The 23,256-nt window shown below is 41.6% G+C and overlaps 1 protein-coding gene across 13 annotated transcripts in view; it reads right to left on the reverse strand.

Moving 5' to 3' along the window:
* The window catches only part of fryl (furry homolog, like), a 69,688-nt gene that overhangs the window by 10,961 nt on the left and 35,471 nt on the right, over positions 1-23,256 (reverse strand). For 5 of the 13 annotated variants that reach the window (XM_053431038.1, XM_053431032.1, XM_053431027.1 and 2 more), the window contains 42 exons: positions 22,251-22,295; positions 19,633-19,736; positions 19,392-19,500; positions 19,207-19,293; positions 18,945-19,116; positions 18,722-18,854; positions 18,529-18,636; positions 18,186-18,423; positions 17,899-18,075; positions 17,691-17,777; positions 17,334-17,602; positions 16,870-17,077; positions 16,589-16,713; positions 16,435-16,492; positions 16,243-16,334; positions 15,982-16,154; positions 15,726-15,886; positions 15,534-15,644; positions 14,068-14,222; positions 13,875-13,974; positions 13,584-13,752; positions 12,653-12,921; positions 12,412-12,552; positions 12,138-12,306; positions 11,947-12,031; positions 10,845-10,957; positions 10,612-10,762; positions 10,419-10,522; positions 10,096-10,278; positions 9,515-9,716; positions 9,028-9,149; positions 8,737-8,924; positions 8,318-8,412; positions 7,637-8,232; positions 7,058-7,326; positions 6,833-6,973; positions 5,395-5,595; positions 5,123-5,284; positions 4,319-4,429; positions 3,969-4,145; positions 2,159-2,359; positions 554-739 (listed from right to left, as the gene is read on the reverse strand). In XM_053431038.1, the coding sequence (XP_053287013.1) occupies positions 554-739; positions 2,159-2,359; positions 3,969-4,145; positions 4,319-4,429; positions 5,123-5,284; positions 5,395-5,595; positions 6,833-6,973; positions 7,058-7,326; positions 7,637-8,232; positions 8,318-8,412; positions 8,737-8,924; positions 9,028-9,149; positions 9,515-9,716; positions 10,096-10,278; positions 10,419-10,522; positions 10,612-10,762; positions 10,845-10,957; positions 11,947-12,031; positions 12,138-12,306; positions 12,412-12,552; positions 12,653-12,921; positions 13,584-13,752; positions 13,875-13,974; positions 14,068-14,222; positions 15,534-15,644; positions 15,726-15,886; positions 15,982-16,154; positions 16,243-16,334; positions 16,435-16,492; positions 16,589-16,713; positions 16,870-17,077; positions 17,334-17,602; positions 17,691-17,777; positions 17,899-18,075; positions 18,186-18,423; positions 18,529-18,636; positions 18,722-18,854; positions 18,945-19,116; positions 19,207-19,293; positions 19,392-19,500; positions 19,633-19,736; positions 22,251-22,295 (6,747 nt within the window). The remainder of the gene's footprint in view (positions 1-553; positions 740-2,158; positions 2,360-3,968; positions 4,146-4,318; positions 4,430-5,122; positions 5,285-5,394; positions 5,596-6,832; positions 6,974-7,057; positions 7,327-7,636; positions 8,233-8,317; positions 8,413-8,736; positions 8,925-9,027; positions 9,150-9,514; positions 9,717-10,095; positions 10,279-10,418; positions 10,523-10,611; positions 10,763-10,844; positions 10,958-11,946; positions 12,032-12,137; positions 12,307-12,411; positions 12,553-12,652; positions 12,922-13,583; positions 13,753-13,874; positions 13,975-14,067; positions 14,223-15,533; positions 15,645-15,725; positions 15,887-15,981; positions 16,155-16,242; positions 16,335-16,434; positions 16,493-16,588; positions 16,714-16,869; positions 17,078-17,333; positions 17,603-17,690; positions 17,778-17,898; positions 18,076-18,185; positions 18,424-18,528; positions 18,637-18,721; positions 18,855-18,944; positions 19,117-19,206; positions 19,294-19,391; positions 19,501-19,632; positions 19,737-22,250; positions 22,296-23,256) is intronic. The other 8 variants (XM_053431034.1, XM_053431028.1, XM_053431031.1 and 5 more) reach the window with 4 other exon arrangements.

The raw sequence follows: 23,256 nt of genomic DNA on the forward strand, positions 1-23,256 counted from the left end.
ACCACTTGTGAATGGATCACCCAGGTCTGACACCAGGTTAACACCAGGTCTGGCTTACAGTTACTGCAATGGAAGTGAACATCCCCCGTGTAATGGACTCATACTCACACGTGTCTGCCGAAGATAAAGGAGCTGGTGGAGTTTTACATGGTGGATTTAGTTGGAATAGTCAGTTGTTGTGTTATTAAAGGGGAGCAGTAACAGCTGACCTGAGGTGAGCTATAGATTTCATCTCTCCCGAATCGAACAAGCAAGCCCCTCAACATAGTGTAGCTTTGAAGGGGGCAAGAGCTAGCACACCTCAGCACCCACGCCCAGAGCAGAGCAAAAAAGCAAGCAATGGTAGAAGGAGTAAGAAGCAGCGAATGCAATTAATGTACAATTAGAGTACCAGCAGTTTTACCCCATCGGAAACTCCCTGCTGATCCTCTGTCTCAAAGACAGACAAGCAAATGAAGTACAGCAAAGCAGATAAAGGCCCAACAGAAGGGTGAAACACAAGCTAGAAAGCACCCGAGCACCACAGATTATTGCTGCGCCCAATTGATCGCACCTCAGGCAGCTGGCTGCTGGCGCTGTCTGACTGGGCCATCTCCAAAAGGGCGTTATCCAGCCGGGGGAGGGAGGGTAGAGAGGAGGGGACAGTGGCCTCCTGGGCACTGCTGGACGATTCTTGAGACTGCAGTAGAGAGTCCACGTGGTTGGAGGCGGTGTCGTCTGTGGCAGAATCACTGTTGAGCTGAGGAAATATATAAGGAGCGATTAGCTGCACTGCTAAGACACAGTATTAACTCGATACAGATAGTTTTATTTGCCGATAGAATGCAGCTGATTTTGTCTCTTTCTTAAGAGGAATTAGCAAAGCCTCTTCCACTGTCGCCATGTTTGTTGTTGACAGAAACAGGTTTGCTTAACAACCATGCCAAAGTTAATGAAGCATGGACGAATGTGGGCAGTCCTAGTTAAATCTTTTGTAGCGGAGGGATCTCCTTTCGTAAATAATGGCAGCATAAATTAACTCTTAGACTCCATTAGACCTTCCTGTTGGTATCACATTCTCTGATGTGCAGTTGGGACACAATTAACTCCTAATATTAATTGTACTCATTTAAATATGCTAGAGCTGATAATTTGTTTAGAGACAGCTTCCAAAGTTGTTCAGAATATGCTAGTATATCTGTGGAACTGGTGGAAAACTGAATTAACTATAAGTAATTTACACTGTTTCCAGGTTCAGTGTTTTAACAGTATGATTTTTGCTACTTTTTAATAAGTTAAACACCCTACATTATCCATGTTTCTGTATCAAGCAGAGCAAGTTTAGTCATTTTAGTTTTCCATTCAATTAATTCAGGACTTTAAAATAGCTTCAGGCAAAAAGTAAGATCATGCCAACATCAATGATATTTCTTATTGTTTATATATTACACTACTTCCTAAATTGTCTTTAAATGAAACATAAAAGTTGCATGCTGAGTTTTCTCACATTTCATTATAATAACAAGAAACATTTTTGGGGCAAATGTCCAATAGAGGCAAAAGCTCATTCTCTCACCATGCACTACCAAGACCAAGAAAGTCAGAAGAAGAGAGGAAGAAAATATCTCCATTAGATTGAAGGAACGCAATTTCCATTAATGACATTGTTATTATTAGCAGCTCTGGATAAGATCTTAAGGTAAAGCGCAAGAAAGAAAAGGAGAGTGAGAGAGAGGCAGCCAATGAGTGAGAAAATGCAAAAAAGAAGATGCTGTTAATCTGAATTCTAACACGCTTTATTTTATACTTAATATATTCAAATTGGAACTGTACCATTAATTTAGAAATCTATTTTAACAAAAACTACAAATTATCACTGATTTAGCTTATATCATATGTGAAGTGAACTTTTAATTGTTTTTCCTACACTGTACTTACCTTTAGTAAAAAAAAATTAAAGAATGTAAGATAGAGCAGTCGCATTACTCAGAGGTGGAGGGGCTGGGCTAAGGTTTGAGGAAGGCATCTACCACCAGCGAAGAAGCAAGCATCTAGCCTCTGTCCACACCGGCAGCAGGTCCAGCTCACATACACACGCACACCATGCCAGCGGGCTGTGTGAGGGGCATGGTGGGTTGGGCTTATTTTTGGGGGGGGCCCTGATTAGAGTAAGACTTACAAGGCCAGAGCGGGTGAGAATCTGGCTAGCACTCAGTACCTCCTCCTCAGACGATTCATCTGTGTCTTCGTGGTTGGTGAGGTTGAGGCTCGGTGTGCTGCCGGCGAACTGGCACTCCTGCAAAGTCGGCGTGTCCCCTTTGTCCATGCTCTCCAGGGAGCGACGACGCACACCCCAGTTGAAGTTGTCCATGCTCTCCCCCTGCAGGACAATCAGGACAAGAGCAAAGTAAGACAGTGTACACACCAGCAGGGTTTAGGACAGATTTTGCTGAACAAGGAAACAAAGCACAAAACACAAAGAACATTCCACGACTTAGAAAAATATTGAGTAGACTGTATATAAAGGCGATGACATCTCCACTTCCTCCTAATATCCACAAATGAAGACAAAATACCCCAGATAGGAGAACTGCCATCTAATTAATAATAAAGTTTATTTCCATAGCCCCTTTCAAACTAGAGGTACAAGGAGCTTCACAAAATAAAATAAGTGCAAAGATCAAGTCATATAAAAGCCAGATCATTCTCAGTAATGCAATCAAATAAAACTGAAACAAACTATAAAAATGCCTAAACAGGTGGGTCTATTGACCAAAAATAAAGAACAACCAGGTGGCGATCAAGACGTTTGGCTTCACTTTTGGGGAGCTGTCATGTTCTCCATCTTTATACACAGTCTATGATATAAATGCATGCGAGTGGGTGAGATGAGGTTTCCCCACATATTGGGATGGTATATGATGCAATGTTCTAAAACTATAAAAGTAAAGGGGTTCACAGCCACAGTGATTTGAAATCAAGCAGGACTACAGCACTTAATCTGTGACAACACAGAGACACCAGGACACTGCAGAGAACTGTGTCTCTAAGAAGCTCTCCGGCTCTCACACTTACCTGTAACTCCTTGTGGCAAGAGAAGAGAAGGAATAAGTGTGTTAGTGGACCAATGACAGTTACACAACAGGACACAAGTTGGACAAACAAGACACACATGTTGTTAAACTGGAAGAAGATATTATCTAATATGGTAGAGAGAAGTGATGAAGAGTGACCACTGAGTGTGCAGTTCGATTGGAAAATTAATCTTTTGTTCGATGATTTACCCATTTAGACCTGAAGCAACATTTGCTTGCTTCTCCCACTAGAACCAGATGAGACTTGTGACGTGTTTTATGATGTCATCGTTTAGGGCACGCGACGAATGAAAAACATTGAGATTTCAAGAAATACATTATTTGAAATTTTGATTGATTGTTAACGCTCATAGCCTGCAAAGTTGTTACAGTAGCGTTTCAGACAAAGGTTGGCGATCTAAGCGAGGGGGCGTGATATTGAAGCAGATTACAACAGTGTTTCATTGAAGAAAACAACATTGAAAATAACAATGATGCAGATTCAGATCCAGGTGATGTGACCGATGCTCAGTTGGTGAGAGCCATGTTTGAAGAGCAGGATGAAGAAAAGGGGGATCTCGACAAGTCATGTTTGATGGTTTGTAAAAAATTTAATGTTTATCAACTTTAGGAAAAGATTTACAATGAAAGCCAAATGTCGCAGTTAAGCGCAGATAAATTAAAGCTTTTGTAAAAGTTGGCAATTCTGTCAGCTCTACAGAAGACTTTACAGGGTTGTTTACAAACAACACTAAGGTTTAAGCTTAAATATTTATTTGGCGCCTTATGTCTCGTCTTATGGGATAAAATATTTATTTGTACTATCCACCCACTACTGGCTCCTTAATATTTCCTTAAATTGTTTCACTTTGCCAGCCTTGTTTTTTGTGAGTGAAATCTACTGAAAATTCTCACCTCGGCATCCTCCAGCTCCACATCTAAGAAGTCAAAGTCCTTGAAGACCCCAAACTGCTGCTCACTGCCTGTATCCTCTCCCTGCAAGTCCTCCTCTCGGACCACCTCCTCCACTGTGGGTATGAGACTGGTCTGCTGGTCAGCGGAGTCCAGATCCTCATTCGAAGAGAACACCACCTGCACAGGAAGGAAGGAAAAGTAAGTCTCTGTCGTCAAATAGTGAAATAAAATTGTATTTTTTATAAAAAGCCTGTTTAAACAAACATCTAAATCCAAATGAACAACCACACGAAGGAAACACAGGAACACACCACATGCAGGAGTATTCTGAACAGTGAATTTACAGAGACCTTGTCTGACGCTTTAGAGTAGGAGAGGAGTCTTACAGATGGATTTTTGGGAATGCCAGACTCCGGGCCACATAAAGACAGGACATTCATCAGCCTCTCTCTGGTTCGTCTCTGCAACGAGAAAAGACACATAAGATGACATCAAGAAATAAATGTCTCAGTGTTTTCTACTGGCTGTACATCTGAGACGCACTCTACTTTGTGCAAAGCATCTTTAAAGTCCAACACCACAAAGCCCACAAGTATAACATAGGGAGAGTGTCAGAGAATAAATAAAAATGATAAATAAATAGATAAACAAAATAAAGACATTTGTATCACATTTTAAGGATTGGGCGCACATATGGCTTCCGTTTGCACACTGGACAAAATAATATATATAACTGTATGGTTCACTTGTCTAACTGCCTGTGGTCCATGAAAAAATAAAGAGTAGCAGATACTTATATTAATCTTCTTGATAAACTAGAATATTACAAACCATAATGTACTATTTTGGAAGAGTAGTATCTTTAAATCCGTGTGTTTTTACTACAATGCACCAGGTGATAAAAAGAAAAAAGAATGCATTTTTATTCTGATAGTTCAGTATGTTGTTCAGATTGGCTCTCAGTTTGAGATCGACCAAGTTAAGAGAGCTAGTTAAGCTGGCTGTATTGGTTATTTTTGCATCAGATCCAAATATCAGCCATCTAGTTGGATCCGAGCTGGATCTCGTGAAGCTTGACCTTGAGTGACTTCTGCCTCCTATCTTCTGGTTTGAGTTAGTACAGTGTTGGGTCAGGTGTCAGTTTAAATAGGTACCTGGGAGAGCTGAGGCCTTTTCCAGCTGACCGGCACCAGACCGTTGGAGTTGGAGCCGGAGGACGTGGAGGAAGTGCTCCTAGTCACAGCAATCACCTGTGGCTTTCCGTTTCGGCCTGCTGCGGTACGCTGATCACCATATTTATGCCCTATGATTGGGGTCTATCAAGACAGAGAACACCAGTTAGCAAAACAATATTAAAAACAATATGCTTTAAGTAAAAACAATAAGACACTGTTGCGTGAGAGCAGACACAGAGGCACACACTGACCTCTGAGATGTCAAAGTGGAAGTCGAGAGTCTTGCCAGGCAGCTCCTTGGAGGAGTTGTTGAATATGCGCGTGAAAGCAATCTCTGGAGAGCCACAGGATTCTGTGCTGTAAGAGCGCTGCACATCATCTGGGACGACAAGGCTGGCAGAGCGAGACACCACCAACTTCAAAATGTTTTGGGCCTCCTTCCAATGTGGGCTCTGTAAAAAAACAAAACAGAAATAATTAGTCCACTGTGAGATATAGGGCTGTGTAGGCGTTTCTGTAGAACATCTGAATGGACATATCTGCCCTCAGACAAACAAATTATCTCCTTCTCACAGCAATTGAAGCCTCAGATTCTGGAAATATGTCTTTCATGCTATTTTTTACGATGTATGGTCAACATTCCTGTCGTGGCTTAAAAAGCCTCCAAACAAATAAGACTCAATGCGCACGCAATGGAACACAGAATATGCACAAATACAATGCCTTCTACACAATGCAACACAGGCAGTAAGCCAGTAAACAATTGGCCTTAGGCATTAACAATAATGGTATAATAGCTGTCACAGGCAGTTGTGAGGGAGAAGCATATAGTGGCCTCGTTCAGGGCTGGTAAAAGGCTTCCATAAAGAGCAGAGGCTGCATTAAAGAACCTATAAGACATGGTTTTCTTTCTTCTTCTAAATTGTGTTTCTATTTATAGACCAGACCATCCCAGTTCTGACATACATCAGGCTATAGGCTTTGTCCGGTAAACATGCATATGGCAAACTGCCCCCAAGTGGTGAATGACTAAAGTTCTCAACCTCCACTGCAGAGACTCTGAGTTCGGTTCTATGAATGTTATTATATTATGTCCTATTAATTAAAATGAATGAAAAACCTGTAATTAAAAATTAAATACACGCTCTATTAAATCATAACCTTAAATACAGGCCTTTCTGTAAAATGTCTTGATGCAGAAGGTTTTGATTCATTTGATAAGTCAGATTTAGGTTGCTGTTCACAGTGTTTCGCAACTAACAGGACAGGAAAGTGTTTTTAGTTTGATGTGCAAAGGGCACAGTCAATATTAAAGTTAGGATTCTTGCTTTGGTTTACGTCAACATATTCTTGACATTGATTGGTTTGTAAACAAGCATGAGTCAGATGTCAGCATTTTAATTCAGTTATAGAATTCAGGGCAGTGCATAGAAAAAAGTAGTCTTTTAATTCTGTCTCAACTTCCTTGGATTGGTCTGAAAGTCAGAACTATTAAAAAAAAAATGTCACACTGCAAAAGAACCGAACCACGGAACGAGATCATCTCTTGTAGTCAATCTAAATGTTGGTCCCAGGCACAAGTCCAGACAAAACAAGGTAGATATGAAAGTGCCCCAATTTACATATTACGTTACTGAAAAAATAAGTTGGTGTGATACTGGATCAAATGGAAGAGTGGTCAAGGCTCACCTGAACGTATTTGCCAATGATCTTCATGATCTCCAGGTTGAACTGTTTGACAGGAGCGGCTGATAGATCAATATGACTCAGCAGGCTGTAGATGATCTGCAACAAGGACTGCTGCATGCTGGGAAGTCCCTTTTCCAGCAGCTGAGAGATAAAGATGGCCACATTACTGGTTGCATTTTACCATAAGTGCCTAAGAGCAGCATCTGTTATCTTGATCTTACATACCTCAGCCAAGTAAGTGACCAGGTTCAATGTTATATCAGCAAAGGCATCGTGGAGGTAGCGACACACCACATTGATCCAGTTGGTGCAGTCACGCGAGTAGCTGTGTGTGCTGTACAGGCTCATCATGTGGGCCAGATTGGAGAGGGTGGCCGACTTCTCTTCGGCGCAAACCTTGGCTATTTTATCAGCCGTCTCCTTACAGAAAGGAGTCGGGCTGTCAAAGTGCTGGATGAGGTGCGGGAGGAGGCACAGGATGTTCAGAGGAAAACCTGCAAATATGTCAGAGAACATCAAGAGTCATACTGTTAGAAATGAAATCTGACAGTAAATCCTTTGCAGTTTTTAAACAATTGATGACAGAAAAACAATAATCTCATCCCAGAGAAGAAAGGTTTGGATGTGAATGTATCCGTATTATTTTTATTATGCAATGTCAAAAGAAAAAAAGAAAACAAACGAGTTATCATTGTTTTGCATGATTAATATTAATATTTAAAAAAAATAAAGACACGCTTTAAAGAAAACACAAAAAACAAATCCATAACCAAATCAGCAGTGGACACATTCCTTAGCACGTACCTGCCACTTGTGAAGGGTCTATCAGCGTGTGTCTGGAGACACTGATGAGTTTGCTGAGCAGGTGGATGGTGAGCTCCTGAGTAGAAGCAGAGGTGAAGCCCTTCAGGAAGAGCTGCAGCAGACCAGGAAAGCTGTACCACTTCAACTTAGCCTGGACCTTCTCCAGACGTTCCCGGCTGTCTGCACGATCCAGAGGCAGCTGGCCCAGAAGCTTGTTCAGCAGCCGCAGGGCCAGCAGGTACTCAAACTCGTAGTCCGACTCCAGCAGCGAGGCGGCGATCCAGAACACCGTGGCCATCAAGCTCGAAGGGTCCACGGGGGGGATGGCTTCCCCACCTGGACCCCCTCCTCCGCCCAGCGATGATAAGCTCCGCGTTCGGGCCAGGTTTCCATGGCTGCCACCAAGTCGGTCAGCTACGTCTAGTGTGTTACTCCTGCGTCTGTCTCCTTTTCGTTCACCCACCTGGCTCGCTCGCAGAGAGTTGCTACGGTTGTGGACATAATGGAACAGGCCGCTGCTGTTCAAGTTCAGTTGGCCTGTGCTTTTCCTGTTGGAAGCAAGCTTAGCCCCCAACAACAGATCACGCGGAGAAGTTCTGTGTGTATAAAAAAAAGGCTTGTAAATGACAGTAGGGATGAGATAGTGGAATAATTAGTGAGGGTATGAAGAGAAGGACTTACTGAGCTAAGGCAGTGAGGAGGTCATAGTTTTTGACTGTGTCTGCTAATGTGTCGATGCCTGTCTCCAGTGTCAGGAGAAGTTCAATGACAAAGCCCTAAAGGACAAAACACACCAGCAGTCAGCTTTTCAATAAGAAACAAACAGATGACTCCTTTGAGCTTTTCAGTTTTTATTTCCTCTAAAATATCTGCAGCCATGGACAGCCTGTTTACTGTAAACCTTTTCAAGTACAAAAACAAATTTGAAACACGGTTTCATATAAGGATGAAACTGCATGGAACTAGATAAGGGGGATTTTAGTGGCAACTAAATATTTTATTTCCCAAAGTTCTAAATAAACAAAATGACCAACATTCTTCATCAAAATACATTGACCAGTGTTGTTTAATGTTGCATATTCTAAAACTATTTGTCTGACCTGAGCCTCCTCTCCTGGGTCCCCCACGGTCTCCACCAGTCGAGACAGAATGTCAGACAGCGTGGCAGGAGTCAGAGGTTGTTTGAGTGCCCTGAAAATCTGGAATGAGCGTCCAGCGTAGTGGCGAGAAGGACAAGACAGAGCGGTTTGTAGAGCCACTTCACTCAGCAATGAGTCCAGCTGGAAACCTGATGAGATGCACATACACAGACGGGTGAATATGATGAAGCTTTCCACTTTATACCGTAACCCAAGCTGAAATAAACAGAACCAGACAATGAGGATCCAGACCTAATGGGGAATGTTTGAAGACAGTCACGACGTGTCGCACAAAGACACTCAGCTGGTCAGCGCTCTTTATGTTGGGGTTCTTGGGCGATACATCCTCATGGTTCCAGAGTGGACCCTTCTTTCTACAAGGCAAGAGCAAACACAAATCAGGAAATGTGACATGTTACAGCTAAAGAATTTACTCCACAAATCATCACAGTATCCAGTATCTAAGTATTTTAATGTTATCACACCAGGGGGGAAAAAAAGGCAGTCACGCCAACCCAAAAATCAAAACCATGCAAAAATTAAAATACCCAATCCTCTCAGACACTGCTGGAAGCATGAAAGCAAATACAGTTATTGAACATAATGAGTAATCTGCTGCATTTCAATGGTTAATACCGATTCATGTTAGATAAGACATCAGACTAAGTTAGAAGCAGTTATACAAGATGTAACCAGCTTAAAAGTTATTTGTCTGTGATTTTCTTTCACTGAAACTAACCTTGATGTAATGAACTCAATGAGAGCTTTGGCCTTCTCGTCCTGTTCAGCAGTGGCATCCACCTCACCGAGGAGTGAAGGGGAGAGGTGGGACAGAGCAGTGCCACCTGCCCCGACACTTATGCTGGAGGATGTGGAGCTGGAGCTGAGGCCAGAGTCCGTCATAGGTGATGGCTGACCATCTGGCAATAAATCTTGCACTCCTACATAAACAAAAGAAATTCACATTGATCTGTATGGTACACGTCGCTCTTCTGCATGATATAATATCACCACCATCTTTAAGAATCTCTATATTTAGGAACATTCATGTAGTGTTTAATTATGATGCTGTTCTTTTGCCATTATAATAAAGATAAAACTGTTATATTCAGGGACAGAGAACCCTGCTTCTGTGGGACTTGATCACAGCCTCCAGCCAGTGACTGACTTTGACAACACGACAGATGAGCATGTGTCTTGTTTCTGTTACTTTCCCTCCAGCTGGAAGGGCTTCAGTTCAATTTCCTTCAATGAATTGACAGTTCTTTTACTACTTATAGAGAAAACTCTGTCGATTCTAGGTTTAGCAGCAGAACTGACCGGTTAGGTTGAACTCTGGAACTACTGGCTTCACAGTCAGGACCCTAGGATCGTTGTAGTCTCTGTTGCGTAGGAGCACCATAGCCACAGACTGAACGTTGCTATTTGCTCCCTGGACCACGAGCAGGTGAAGCAGTAGACGTTTGCAGTGCTCGTAGACCTCTGGGTGCTGGTGATCAAACCCTGGAAGAAAATATAGAAGACCAGACGAGATTAGATCAGGTGATTTTACCAGGTAGAGCTTTGATGAAAGCTTGAAAAATCTTTTGAACTCAGTCATACACTATATACTGTGCTGTTATAATATTCAGGAAACAACTAACCTATAAAAATTGCATGTAACAACAGGGGCAGGTAGGCACTCCACTCCACTTTGACCCCATGGTCCACAATGAGGTCTGTCAGTAGGATGACAGCGATGTTGCATCTGTAAAAACAGAAAATAAGGCTTGACTTAGACAGAGAACACAACACTATAATAGAGAGGGGGTTAAACGTGGTGGTTTTTTGGTGTACCTGTGGAGTGGTACACCAGGGGCATTGGTCTCTGGCAAATAGTCCACTAGCGGAGACCAGCAGCCTCCTGTTGGAGGGAAGGGGAGGGGCTCTGGCCGGTTGTGATCCATCACTTTCAAACGCCAGTTGGCGTATAGTGGCATGGAGTCACCTGGAGAAGGGATAAGAAAGATGATCAGTAGTGTACTGTAAATGTAAGTGGGAGACAAGAGGTCTAAAGAGTTTGTTCTTACTCTTCTCCTCTTCATAGGAACCTCCAGAACTGCTGCTGTAACGAGACTCCAGACGGTGGTGCTGACGGTTCAGGTTGCTGTTCAGACCACTGTAGATGTCCAGGTGGGTGTAACTGCAGAACAGACAGAGTTGATTTTAAAGGATTTTGCCAGCAGTAGGTTTTTTGCCCACAGTAAACATATTTTAAGTTATATTGCATCAGCATTTTCAATTTATAAGTATCTCAGCTCATAGCTATCAGTCTCCTTAAGATGTTAAAATAGATAGAATAGAAAAAATAGAAAATAAAGCTCTAAAACGTAATTCATTATCTTAATTAATCCTAAATCCAATAAAAATTAAATCAGGCATTTCAAGTTTTACTTTAAGTATATGAGAAATAACGACACAAATACCAATGTTTGCTTGCTGTAGGAACTATTGAGTTTCTCTATAATTTGTAAGGTCTTGACCTTATAATGTCAAGTGCCTGTAAAGTGGCACTACCCAAATTAAACTGTTATTTATTTAGACTGAGATTTCTGCAATATATTCTAAAACAAAATAGCTATGAGGCAAGGTCAAGGCAAGCATCAACATTGACATTCTTTTGTCAATAAGCACAAACTGTAAAGGAGAAGAGATATATTTAAATCTACATTTTGGTTATTGCCATAAACTACCTGCGATATGTTGTAGAATGTCAATATTTAGCACCATCAAGGATTACTTTCATTAGATCACTGGCTGAAGACATGATGCTCTCAGATTTTATTGTTTGAACTTGGGGCAGCAGTTTAAGCACCTACCCTCAGTTCAGAGCCATTAAACATATGATCAGGGAGGATGTGAATTAAATTTTGAAATAAATAAAAATAAATAAAACCTTGTAATGATACAGTAAAGGTAAAAGAAACTGAATACAAGTATTGAAAGTTCCAGGAATAGGGTGAAAGTACCTAAACACCCTGGTACTTTTTCAAAACTTCAGTGACCACTGTTGAATCTCCACTTCTGTAACTATGTTTTTGTGTGAAATGTGACATTATTACTTAATTACAGTGTCTACTCCTCCCATTGCCTTCTAACAATAGTAGCATTGTGTTGTGGTTTATCTGGTACCTGTCCTCCATGTTCGAGTCTTTAATCTTGCCTTCGTGATGAACATCATTTCCTGGCACCATGGTATTGCTGCTGGACGTTGTTCCTGAGAAAAAAGACAAAACTTTGACCATCGTGTAGCAACAAGACTTTATTTAGTATTGGCAGCCAGGCTTAATCTGTGAACTAGTGAATAATTCGTGCTCATTAACCTGAGGTGACTGAGGGGATCTTGTAACTGGAGCTGATGCGGTAGTAAGGCGGGTTGTCCATGTGAGTAACAGCTGAGCTTACAGGATCAGTCAGGTCAAGCTCACACATCAACTCCTCCAGCAGCTGCATAGTCTTATCTCTGCCTAAGTAAACCACCACTCGTTTCACCTGCGGACACAAATGAAACCGTCAGAAACAAGAGGAATAAATGGCAGACGCTGCACATGGTGATGTGGTGGATGAGCTGCATGATAGCAATGGGCCGTGACTCACATAGGGCAAAAGGCTTGGGTCACTGTTGACTCCTGACATACTGATGAGGAAGTGCAGAATGATTTTGAGGTTCTTTGGCCAACTGTCTGCTAATGTGGTCCACACGTTCTCGATCTCCGACCAAGCAAACTCATCCCCGTACTGTCAAAGAAAAACCAGTTAATTCACCTCAATCAACATTAATATAACCATCTTACACATATAATCTGAATATGTTCACATGGTGCATTGGCAGCATCACCTTAGCGGTCATGAACATGAGGTTGTTTAACACCATGGTTGTAGCACGAGGCGAGCCCCAGCCCTCTCCATGGAGCCAGCGCCTGCTGTTCACCATCATGACCTCCCGCTCGTGTACGTCCTCGTCCTCCTCAACACTGCCACACTCCTCCGGTCGCTTTACAGTTGGTTTAAAGTCGACCAGCTCCACATTGTTCATCCAAGGCAGGAGGTAATGCAGCATTACTTGACGACCACCAGGATGCGCTGTCTGGATGCGCTGGCTCACCTCTGCAGGGGGGACAGTCGGGAGAAAGTTTGTAACTGAGGCTGATTCAAGTCATTTACGCAATAATTTATGTTGTTTATGTTTTTATTTTCTACCTTTAATCTCAACAGTATCATTACATCCAATTTTTTTTACAGAGTACATCAGATCTAATGCCACTATATTGTTTAAATTGTTTTGCATTGTAGGAACTGTTGGGTTTCTCCATAATATTGTACGGTCTTGACCTTACTATGTTAAGTGCCTTGAGATAAAGCATGTTGGGATTAAGCAATATACAGATACAATTTAATTGAGCCATCCACCGATCAACATTAGTGATTTTGATGATGCATGGAGGCCTCATAATGTCAGAGTAGTGAGTAAATATGAGCCAATTAAACTCAAGTTGAATCTCACTTTGAAAAATAAATAAAATGTCCACCTCATATATTATGCATCTAAACAATGTTTGGTTGGTTCTTGAAACAAGTCTGCAATGAGGCTTTGGGGAAGATGCATATAATCATGGCACAGCTACAGTTGTATTTTTCTGTTAAGCATTTGAAAAATCGTTTTGCTTTGCTCATATACACAAAATCAAATCTCTGGTTTCACAGGCTAATTACATTACAGCAACCTGCTTTTCAAATAGCATCTGAAAAATTGTTGGAATGTAGCAAACCTGAGAAGATGGGCAGGGTTAGTTCTGGGTAAGTTCGTGCAAGCTCCTCAGACAGCTGGTAGTAAGACACAGAGTAGAGGTGTGGCAGCGGTGAGGGAGGGGTCAAGATGCCATCTATTCGCTGGATCTCCAATTTGTGGGCGTAGCGGAAGAGCTTGGGTTCCAGTATCTATAAGTTAAATAAATAATTGAAACTTAATCAACAACTAAATTGAACACAAAGCTGTACACAGCAGTGTTATGTAGAGTAGATGTATAAACATTTTATTTTTATGTGACATTAATTCTGACCTGTAACAGCTGCATGGCTGCTTCATAGATGTCCCTGGAAGAATCAGCCGCCTTGAACAAAATCAGGTTCAGCAGCACCACAGTGTCAAATTGGTAATCCCTGAAAGAAAAACACCAAACATATCCATGTGGCTCCAAAGGGACAAACAAATAAAAAAAATTGCGTCAAGTTGATGCTGCTAATATGAGGTACCTGTTGTGAAAGACATTAGCGATGGCCCTGAAGCAGCCGGCTGCCACACGGCGGGAGCCTGTGTAGCAGCGGTCCACAGCCCAAAACATGAGGTTGCTCTGGTCAGGATTCAGCTCCAACAGCAGCATCACAGCCTCACAACCCAGCTGGTGAACCTAGAGGAGACAAACAGACACTGTTAGAGCCTTGGGCTCCTAAGCCTAACCCTATGACATTTTGAAAGAATACGACACATGAAGATTTTCCCTCCTATAACAATGTTTGAGTTATTCTAACCTCAACTACTTTATGTAAATAATAACATTTATTGAGCAGGCTTTTATCTGAGGGAAACCTTTTATAGTGTTAAGTTATTGCAGTACCTCTGAGCACCACTAAGTGGCACTAGTGTCAAGGTATATGAAGCTGTGCTGCATAATGGTGACCTGTCTCACAGTTCAGCTGGACTGAAACATCTGTTCCTCTTTTAAAAAACAAATGTTGATGCTTCCTTTGCCTGCGTCACCAGTATTATATTATAATTATACACTGTTCTTGTGTTGATTGCCACTATTAGATTCTTCCACTTAACTGATTACGCAGTTATTATGTTATTATCTTTTGACTGTTCAATTTGCTTTCACTACAACAGACCTTTTACACAGCAGCTATTTGACAAGGAGTAGCAGGTTAACACATGTGTTAACACTTATCAAGAACATAACCTTCATCGGTGTGACGAGTGATACCTGTGTTCACCTACTATTTCATGTCAAATTGGCTGCTATGATGAGCTATATTGAAACATGTAAGAACTGCATTGTGTAAAGTCAATATATCCCAGCAAACAACTGAGCACTTCAAGTCAAATCTGTGGATGTCTTACTTTCCTCTGATCATTCAAGTCTTTTCTTTGACAGTGGACATTCCTACCTCAACCCAATATCCTGTGTTCATCCATTACTGTTGGTTCACTCCCTAGCCAACTATCAAAAGCAGAGCCCAACCAATACGGATCTTTGGGGTGGGGTGCCGATAATGATATTAGGAAGTAAAATACTTCAGATACAGATGCATCAGTCAATGTTTATATAAAATTAACAAAAGGATTCCTAAATTTGATGTTGTTATATTTTTATTTAACTTTATTTTACCAGGTTAATCCCATTGAGATTATAAATCTCTTTTACAATTACAAAGAAATTAAACTGTGGCTTGACATTTTAAAGTTTAACCATAAAATGTAACTATATAGAAATAAACAAAAATATATAACTTAAATCAAGAAAACTAAATTTTTTCCTAAAATAAACATCTTCTCTGCATTGTTTATTTTGTAAAATAAAAAATTCAGCAAACGCAGACACTGACATGTTTGTGAAAGGCTCACATCTGTCAGTTCCTATTGGCCCAACAATAAAGCTGTCAGACTCTAATCAATAGCAGTTAATAGAGGAAATAGGCTGACATGATAACATTTCACTTACTTTCTTATCCTGAGAATCCAGGATGTTGTCCAGCCACTTGTAGAGGTAGCCATCGGAGGAGAGGCCAACATTGTCGGCTACAGGTCCACAACACAACACTGCAGACATGGCCTAGAACATGCAACAAGTTAGTTGATTAGTTACCATTAAGTAAAGATTTCAAGATTTAGATGTTTGTATGAGTGTGTGTACCTTTAGTGCACAGTACTGATGGCGGTTGATCTGCATATTTCTGTCACTGTAGCGGTCCAGGGGAGTGAACATGATGCTGAAGGGCCCGGCCCAGTGACTGAACAGCATGAACAGGCTATGTCTGAGTGACTGCTGGGGAAAGATGGTCCTCCGCTGGTGCACTGAACACGACAAGTAACCCAAAACACACACTTTAGACAGAGAATCAGTGCAAATAATAAATATGTTTGAGAAATAAAATATATATATACAGTACCTGGGACATTCTGTATGATATTAGCCACGAGTGCACTGAAGTGACAGCGAATGTCCTTCAGTGTATCGGAGTCCTTGTCATTTTCAGCCTCAAGCAGCTGCCTGGTCAGATCAACATACTCCAGCAGCGAACTGTTCAGAGAGTGGCTCTCACCATCTAACCCTCCACTGGTTCTTTAAAACAAAAGTAAAGGAAAAAAGATATAAGAATGTACACATTTATTCATAATTATACTGTAAATATAAGCTGTGGATTACATACATCTGACTGATGACACCAGCATCTGCCAGTAACTCAAATATCCGGACAAGCTGAACCCTGAGGATGTCACGACGCCTGCGCCGCTTCATGTTCTGCAGAGAAAGGATAGAATCATTTTAACTAAGTAAATTGTTATTCTCCAATGACACAACTGTGACAAAAGCTTTAAAGCTCCGAATGAACAGCACTTACTTCAGGTCTTCTTTCCAGAGCTTCTTTTATGATGGGATTCAGTTCCTCTAACAACTCTCTGAAGAATATGAAAAATGTAAATTGTAAATAACTAAATGGTTTAGGTACAGTAATGTTTATATGCTGCATTCAGATCATGTCGAGTGTGGATTACCTGAAGGCCACGGGGTTGGTCCGGCCAAGCCCCAACACAAGAGACTCTGTGATGTCCATGCTCTCAGAGCGCATCATTGGAACGATGTGTTTGAAGAGGGAGGAGGGGGACGGAGTGCCAACAATCTATTAACAGACAAGGAGAAAAGCAATGTCATGGCTGAAGCATTCTAACTAAATCAAGTCTTCTGACTGTTAGTTTCAACTAAAAGCACTTAATACAGGTATGTTGTCATATTAAATTGCATTTCCCCAAATGGTGTCTGTGCAGGTGCTCCTGACCTTTGAATCATAACTGTAGCCGCTGTCCGGCGTAGACGCCAGCGTCTCAGGCGGGGAGCAGCGGACGGAGCCAGAGGTGGAGGATGAAGAGCACATAGAGGAAGAGGAGGAAGCTGAGCTACAGCAGAGGATCAGGTAGTTCCTCCAAAGACCGATGTACGAGTCACTGCTGTTCAGACTGTTCACTTTCTTGGCATTGATGGGGCTGCTGCAGGAGGTCATGCGAGACAGATTAATAACACAACATCAGAAGTGTTGAGTAACACTGAGCGAACCCAGAAAAGAAAGATGCTGCCTTCTGTCTTATAGTTCTTTGTAATTAAAAGTCTTGATTACAGTATCCTAGCAAATAATGTCCTCCAAAAGAACAGTATAACTTGATCTTTTCAGTGTGAAGGTTTGCAGTAAAAACATCCACACTGACAAACACATTCAATCACACAAAGAGGGTTAAAGAAACGTACTTGATGTCTACTTGGGGAGACAATAACTGCAGGCGGGTGTAGGCGAACATCCAGGCGTAGTTGAGAGCAGTTGGACAATGTTTGGGCAAGTGCTCCTGCCGCAGGTAGCTTGAGAAGCTGATGACCCAGGGATCCTGGCCCTGAGTAACGTGAGCAAACACCCAGATGTGCGAGGGGCTCACCACATCAAACTGGTGGCTGATGGGGGATGAGCTCCATTCTGCTAGTGACTGAAGATCAATCCCACTGGGACAGTACAGCAGGTTGGTCTACAGAGAAAACCCCAGAGAGATGAGCATAGTCTCAGAGTATGTATGCAAGTTTTTGGATTCTGGAAATAAGACAGGTCATTTATACCTGGTCAGCTCCTGTGAGATGAATGAAACTTTCCAACACTGATGCACTTAGTCTATCCATTACGTCAATGGCCAACTCTTCATCGCCCTGAAAGGTTGAGGCAGATGGAGCAGATGTCAGGAAAGGAGTACTTGCAATAAAGACTCTCTACAGTATCATTCACATTTGACTGTTACTTAGCAGTCACAACAAAGTGCTCTGTAATTACCTTTCCGATGCCCAGTGCAGTGTGCAGAGCACGGACCTCCTTGAGGACGTTAACAGCCAGCCTACGTGTGGCTGGGCGGCAGCTGCAAAGCACCACCACAGCTAAGCCCTCCACTACATGCAGCACACCAAGTGGAGGAACACGTTCCAGGGGGAGAGAATGGCCGCTGCTTGAGCCCTGTTGAAGAAGACATGTGATTAAAATGCTCACTTATAACGCTGATACACATTTGTGTCTTTACAATTCATAACACCTGACCACATAAGGAATAAACTTCCTCGACCCACCTGTGCATCATGGCTCTTATTGCTGCTCTGCACGGCCTGCCTCCACTGGCTGATGAGCTGTAGCAGCATCTTGACTGCGTTGTCCAACAGCGTGGGGTGGACATCAGTCACCTCTCTGACAATGAAGTAGACAAAGCCGGAGAGCACGTCCTCACGCCACTCTGGGAAATCAACCATCAGGGCCTGAAGAGTGGTAAAGGCAAGGCCCCGCAGCTCCTCGTCCATGTGGATGGTCAGCCTGAAGGTGCAGAGAGACAAAGACATTAGAGGACAAAAGGGGCAACTACAGTATGTACTTATGCTACAGTATGTTGTATAGTGATGTGTCTGCAGTAAAACTTACTTGGCTAGAAGCTCTATTAGGTCTTGTCTGCTCATGCCATCTGGTATCAGTCTTGGGATGGCGGCCACACACGTGCGGAACAGATCAATCTTTGGCTTCCTCTCTCCCCTAAAGCACAAACAATGAGATGCTGTTATAGTTCAGAGCCTCACCGATTAACTGTATGGATCCAGGGTGTGGCTACATTACATACGTGATCATGTCCTCAGGCTCCTTGTTGGACATCTGCACGTTGGTCATGCTCATGGAGCGTCCCACCTCCTTGTCCAGGTGTCGTAGGATGTTATCTAAGGCCTTTCTTACTTGGGGGTAGTACACAGACATGCCTGAAAAAAAACAGCAGTAATTACACTGACAGCTAAAAAAAACCAGATATTGTATCACTTTTCATGAAGCGTTTAAAGAATCAAACTCACCTATGCCCTTGGCTTCTTCATCAGTGAGTGTGGTGTTGAGGAAGATCTTCTTGACACGTAAGGTGTTGCCAGAGGGCATGATGATTCCAGTCGTAGGCATGGGAGGCTCTCCATCTTTCTGCTGTAGGCTGTCAGCGATCACCAAGAAGGATCGCAAACCGATATTCATCCTCTGGTGGAAGAGCAGAAAGAGGGGAAGAGGATGAGAGATATTCCACCAGCCCTCCAGTGACATAATCGCCACAAGTCTGATCTACTTTACCTCTGGATTGATGGTGAAGGTTTTGTGTGACTTGCCCACACACAGGAGGTCATAGATTATTTCCTTCATAGCAAAGTCCAGTCTTTCCTGTGGCGAAGATCCGCAAAAGCAAACACAGAGTCACGACATTGCACATTTTGTTTTAGCTCTGAAAGCAATACGGTCAACTCAAGCTTAAAGCCCACCTGAGCTATGAACTGGATGATCTTGACGAAGATGTTGAGAGGCGTGTCCCTTGGCACTACACTGCGAGAACCTTTGGGGAAAAGTGCTGAAACGATGCTCAGTAGCCGACTAGGAGGGAAAACAGGGAGAATTTTGTCAGCAAATTCAAGTCCTTAATTTCTAAACTAACTATTTGGGTTTGATATTGTGTATAAGAGTTTGTAGCTCAAGGGTCAACTCAGAGATGGCCCTGCTACTGACCTCTGTGTGACAGTGTTACTCTCGCACTTGATCCGGATAATGTAGACCCAGAGCAGTCTGTAGAGCGACTCCAGCGCAACACGAGACATTTTGGGATCTTTGTTCTGTGGATGTAAAAAGACAAATGTGAGCCACTCGATTGAATCATGACAATTTCATTACACCGCTGTTCTGGTTGTTTTTGTCTGGAGAAACTCAGATCATCCGCATTAAAGCTGTGCGACAATGTGCTCAAACTAACAACACAACGTTTCAGACTGTTGAATGATTTCTGTTGACGTTGGAGATCTGAGGATGGAAAGGCAATGGTAAATGGTCTGTATTTATCTAGTGCTTTTCTATTCTTGATGATCACTCAACGCACTTTACACAGTCCAGGTAAATGCCATTTACCCAATCACACATTCTTTGACAGTGCATCTATGTGCAGCAGTTTTTCAATTTGGGGCAATTCAGGCTTCAGTATCTTTACCCCTCAGCCACAGCTGCCCCAGTGACCCAGGTGATCGCTACACCTCAAGTTTAAAGAGCATTTTGAGTGTGACAGTTATCATTTTTTTAAAAGGTAACAACATCAAAAAGACTTAGTCTGATGACACCGTGAAGCAGTGTTGGATCCTGAGTTGTGGTTTTCACCATCATTGCAGATGAAACTCGACCTGATGCAGCTCAGGCAAAAATCCTGTTCCTGCATAAGGTAATGTGATGCTTTTTTATTCACATAATCCAGACAACAGCAATGAAGAAGCGTGATCCATTACGAGGTACAAACAGTGGAAGGAAAAAACAGCCGAGTGGCTAACTGGCTAGCAGTGTGTTTTTTCCTTTGTCATATGTCATTTGCCCCTGAAGTAAAAGCAGAGATGAACAAAGCAACAAATAAAGCAGATAAGAAAATTAAAAGGCGTCCACAATGAAACATCTGGTTACTTTTGGGTAATGTAAGTACATAAGTTTTTTTAAAAATGACATTTTAATGAATAATTGTTAGATATATTTTCTTTAAGTCACTGCAATACAGGGCAAACTTTTACATTTTAATTAGAATTTATTTAATCATGTCCGGGAACAGCGGACATCCATTAAGTCTTCTGCAATACTGAACATCCATATTTTTTAGATACACACAGAGTCATACTGGGAGCAATCCTGCCCAGAGCATGTGATCATCATGGTGCTAGGATCTCCATATGTCAGCTTCTCCCTGACCGCGTGCTGGATTTTTCTGCTTTTAACCAAATTGTATTTAGCACCTACTGCACAATAAAATATTGAATATCCATATTCTGATGTTCCAATTAACCAACAGTTATTTAAAAATGGTGCCTTCAATCTGGTAACTTCACTGTGAAGCAGATAGAGCACAGTTCACTGTTGCCTGGCCCTGCCCCCAGATTATTCGAGATACCTCTTACTGGGTTCACACAGAGGAAAGGGTCATGAGTACATCACACTATGGCTTGACGTAAGCATGCTATACCATAACAGGAGCAGGCGGCAAATGCATTATGTCAGAGGCAAACCTTTTTAAACCTGGATAAATATACTATAAAGATATTAGTCCCTTTTAGTTCTGCAACCATGTTTAATATTTCCATCTGCAACTCACTAAGCAGTGAAACAGAACACAAACCACTGTGTACATACAACAAGTCTTTCAACTAGCACTGCTCAAAGTCATAGTTTTGACATTGTGATTGATCATTATTTGTATTATTATTACCATTGGCCAAGGATGTTCTGATTTCATTTGCGTATGTTCCTGTATTATTATTTAGCAGGATTACACAAAAACTCCAGGAAGGATTATTACAAGACTTGGAAGGAAGGGAAGGACGGCAAAAATGTTGGTGTGGAAATCCAAATTAACTTCCTTCACATAGTGAGATTTTTGGGGGCTTTTTGAAATTTTTATGAATTTCTAAAGAAGTAGTGCAGGGGTCTGATCTCAATATGATGATAAAGTGCAAATCACTCTTCTCTCCTTGTTTGAACATGTTTAAATTAAAAGTGTAAAACAAACCGTATATTAAATAAAATTTACTGGAGAATGGAGAAAACTACAATAAAAAACGACTTAATAATGCTCAGATATATAATGTTAACAGACGATGTGGCAGGTACTTTATTCTGTAACCAAAAATATCCCGATAGCAACGGCGTGGCAGTTGCCAGCGGTAGTTATCAATTCCAACAGAGAAACTGAATGTAGCATTAGCACAACACCAAACTATGGGAACGCCAAAATACCAAATTCCTCTGGTAAATACTAGTAGGGATGCACAATATTGAAATGTGTTTATATATATAATATTGCCATGGTGGTTACGTTTTCATTTTGTCTGATAGTTAGTACTACTGCAGATTAACTACTGGAGGGATGTGGTTCAGTCCATTTCCACTAAAACAAACCTAATGCAATGTCACAGGTCTAAAGTGGTTCAAATCTGTTCACTACTTTCACTGCATAACACTTCAGTAGCACTATCACGACAGAGAGCGACGAGCTACCCAGTTAGCCATGCAGGCTGCACCGCTCGGTCCTCTATGTCCTGGTGAGAACCTGGAGCGTTAAAGACGGGGAGCACCAGGTGGGTCACTGACACCAGATAACTCACCTGCAGCGTCTCAATCTGCTTTCGGATGCTGTTGTTAGATGGCATCTGGAGCGAGTCCATGTGAGAGAAAGATCAAACGACAGGAAACAAAGAATGTAGGGTTTGGGGAGGGACACATGCAAGTTAAAGGCAAAAAACTAAAACAAAAACAAAACCTAAACAAATATGACAAGAGCAGTGCAGAGTGTCTTTACTCTTGTCAATGTGACAGTACAAACATCTAATGTTTTACTGAAATTAAAGTCAATGGACCGTTCAACTTGTCAACTGAGGAATTATAAGTCGCATGAAAGTTATAAAATGAACAGTCCATTTGTTTTTGATGCGATATAAATAAAAAAATTTATGGAATGAGCAAAACGTGCAAAAGCAAAGCGGAGTAAGGTGTGCATTGGAAATCAATGGAAAAGAGAAAATACACATAAATAGAAGAGGGAAGCTGAGGGGAACACAGAAGGACGAGGAAGAAAAGGAAATTTGAAGAGGTGGATGGAACAAGAAATTAAATGCCTTTTCCCTTTTTTACTGACAAAACCGACGAGGCCACACCCAAATCAGCAGTTGATTCAAATCCATGTCAAGCAGACTCTAAATGCAAACTGTTCTCCTATTTTGAACCTAAGGAGATCACAATTTGAAGTGGGACTGCACAATTATGGCAAACATTATATATGTTATTTAGTATAATGCTTTTTACTATTCATCGGGTTTTAGATAAGACAAGCAGTGATGCTTTTTTTAGCACTCTATTATGAATCAGGGAAAATATCTAAATAGTATTATTGAACAGTACTAACGAGTATTAGGGCATTGAAGTAAAGATCATTGGGAATTTAATCGAGAATAAAAGTCTTAATTTGACAAGAATAATTGTAATCTATTGAGAAAAAAAAAAAATATTAATAGAATAAATTTATTTAAGCTACTTCCCAAAGTTTTTTCCCCTAATTATCCTAAATTTACATCCTTATTCTCATAATGTTACAACTTAATTCTTGAAATCTCC

This window comes from Pleuronectes platessa, chromosome 9 (genome assembly GCF_947347685.1).
Source record: "Pleuronectes platessa chromosome 9, fPlePla1.1, whole genome shotgun sequence".
NCBI lineage: Eukaryota > Metazoa > Chordata > Actinopteri > Pleuronectiformes > Pleuronectidae > Pleuronectes > Pleuronectes platessa.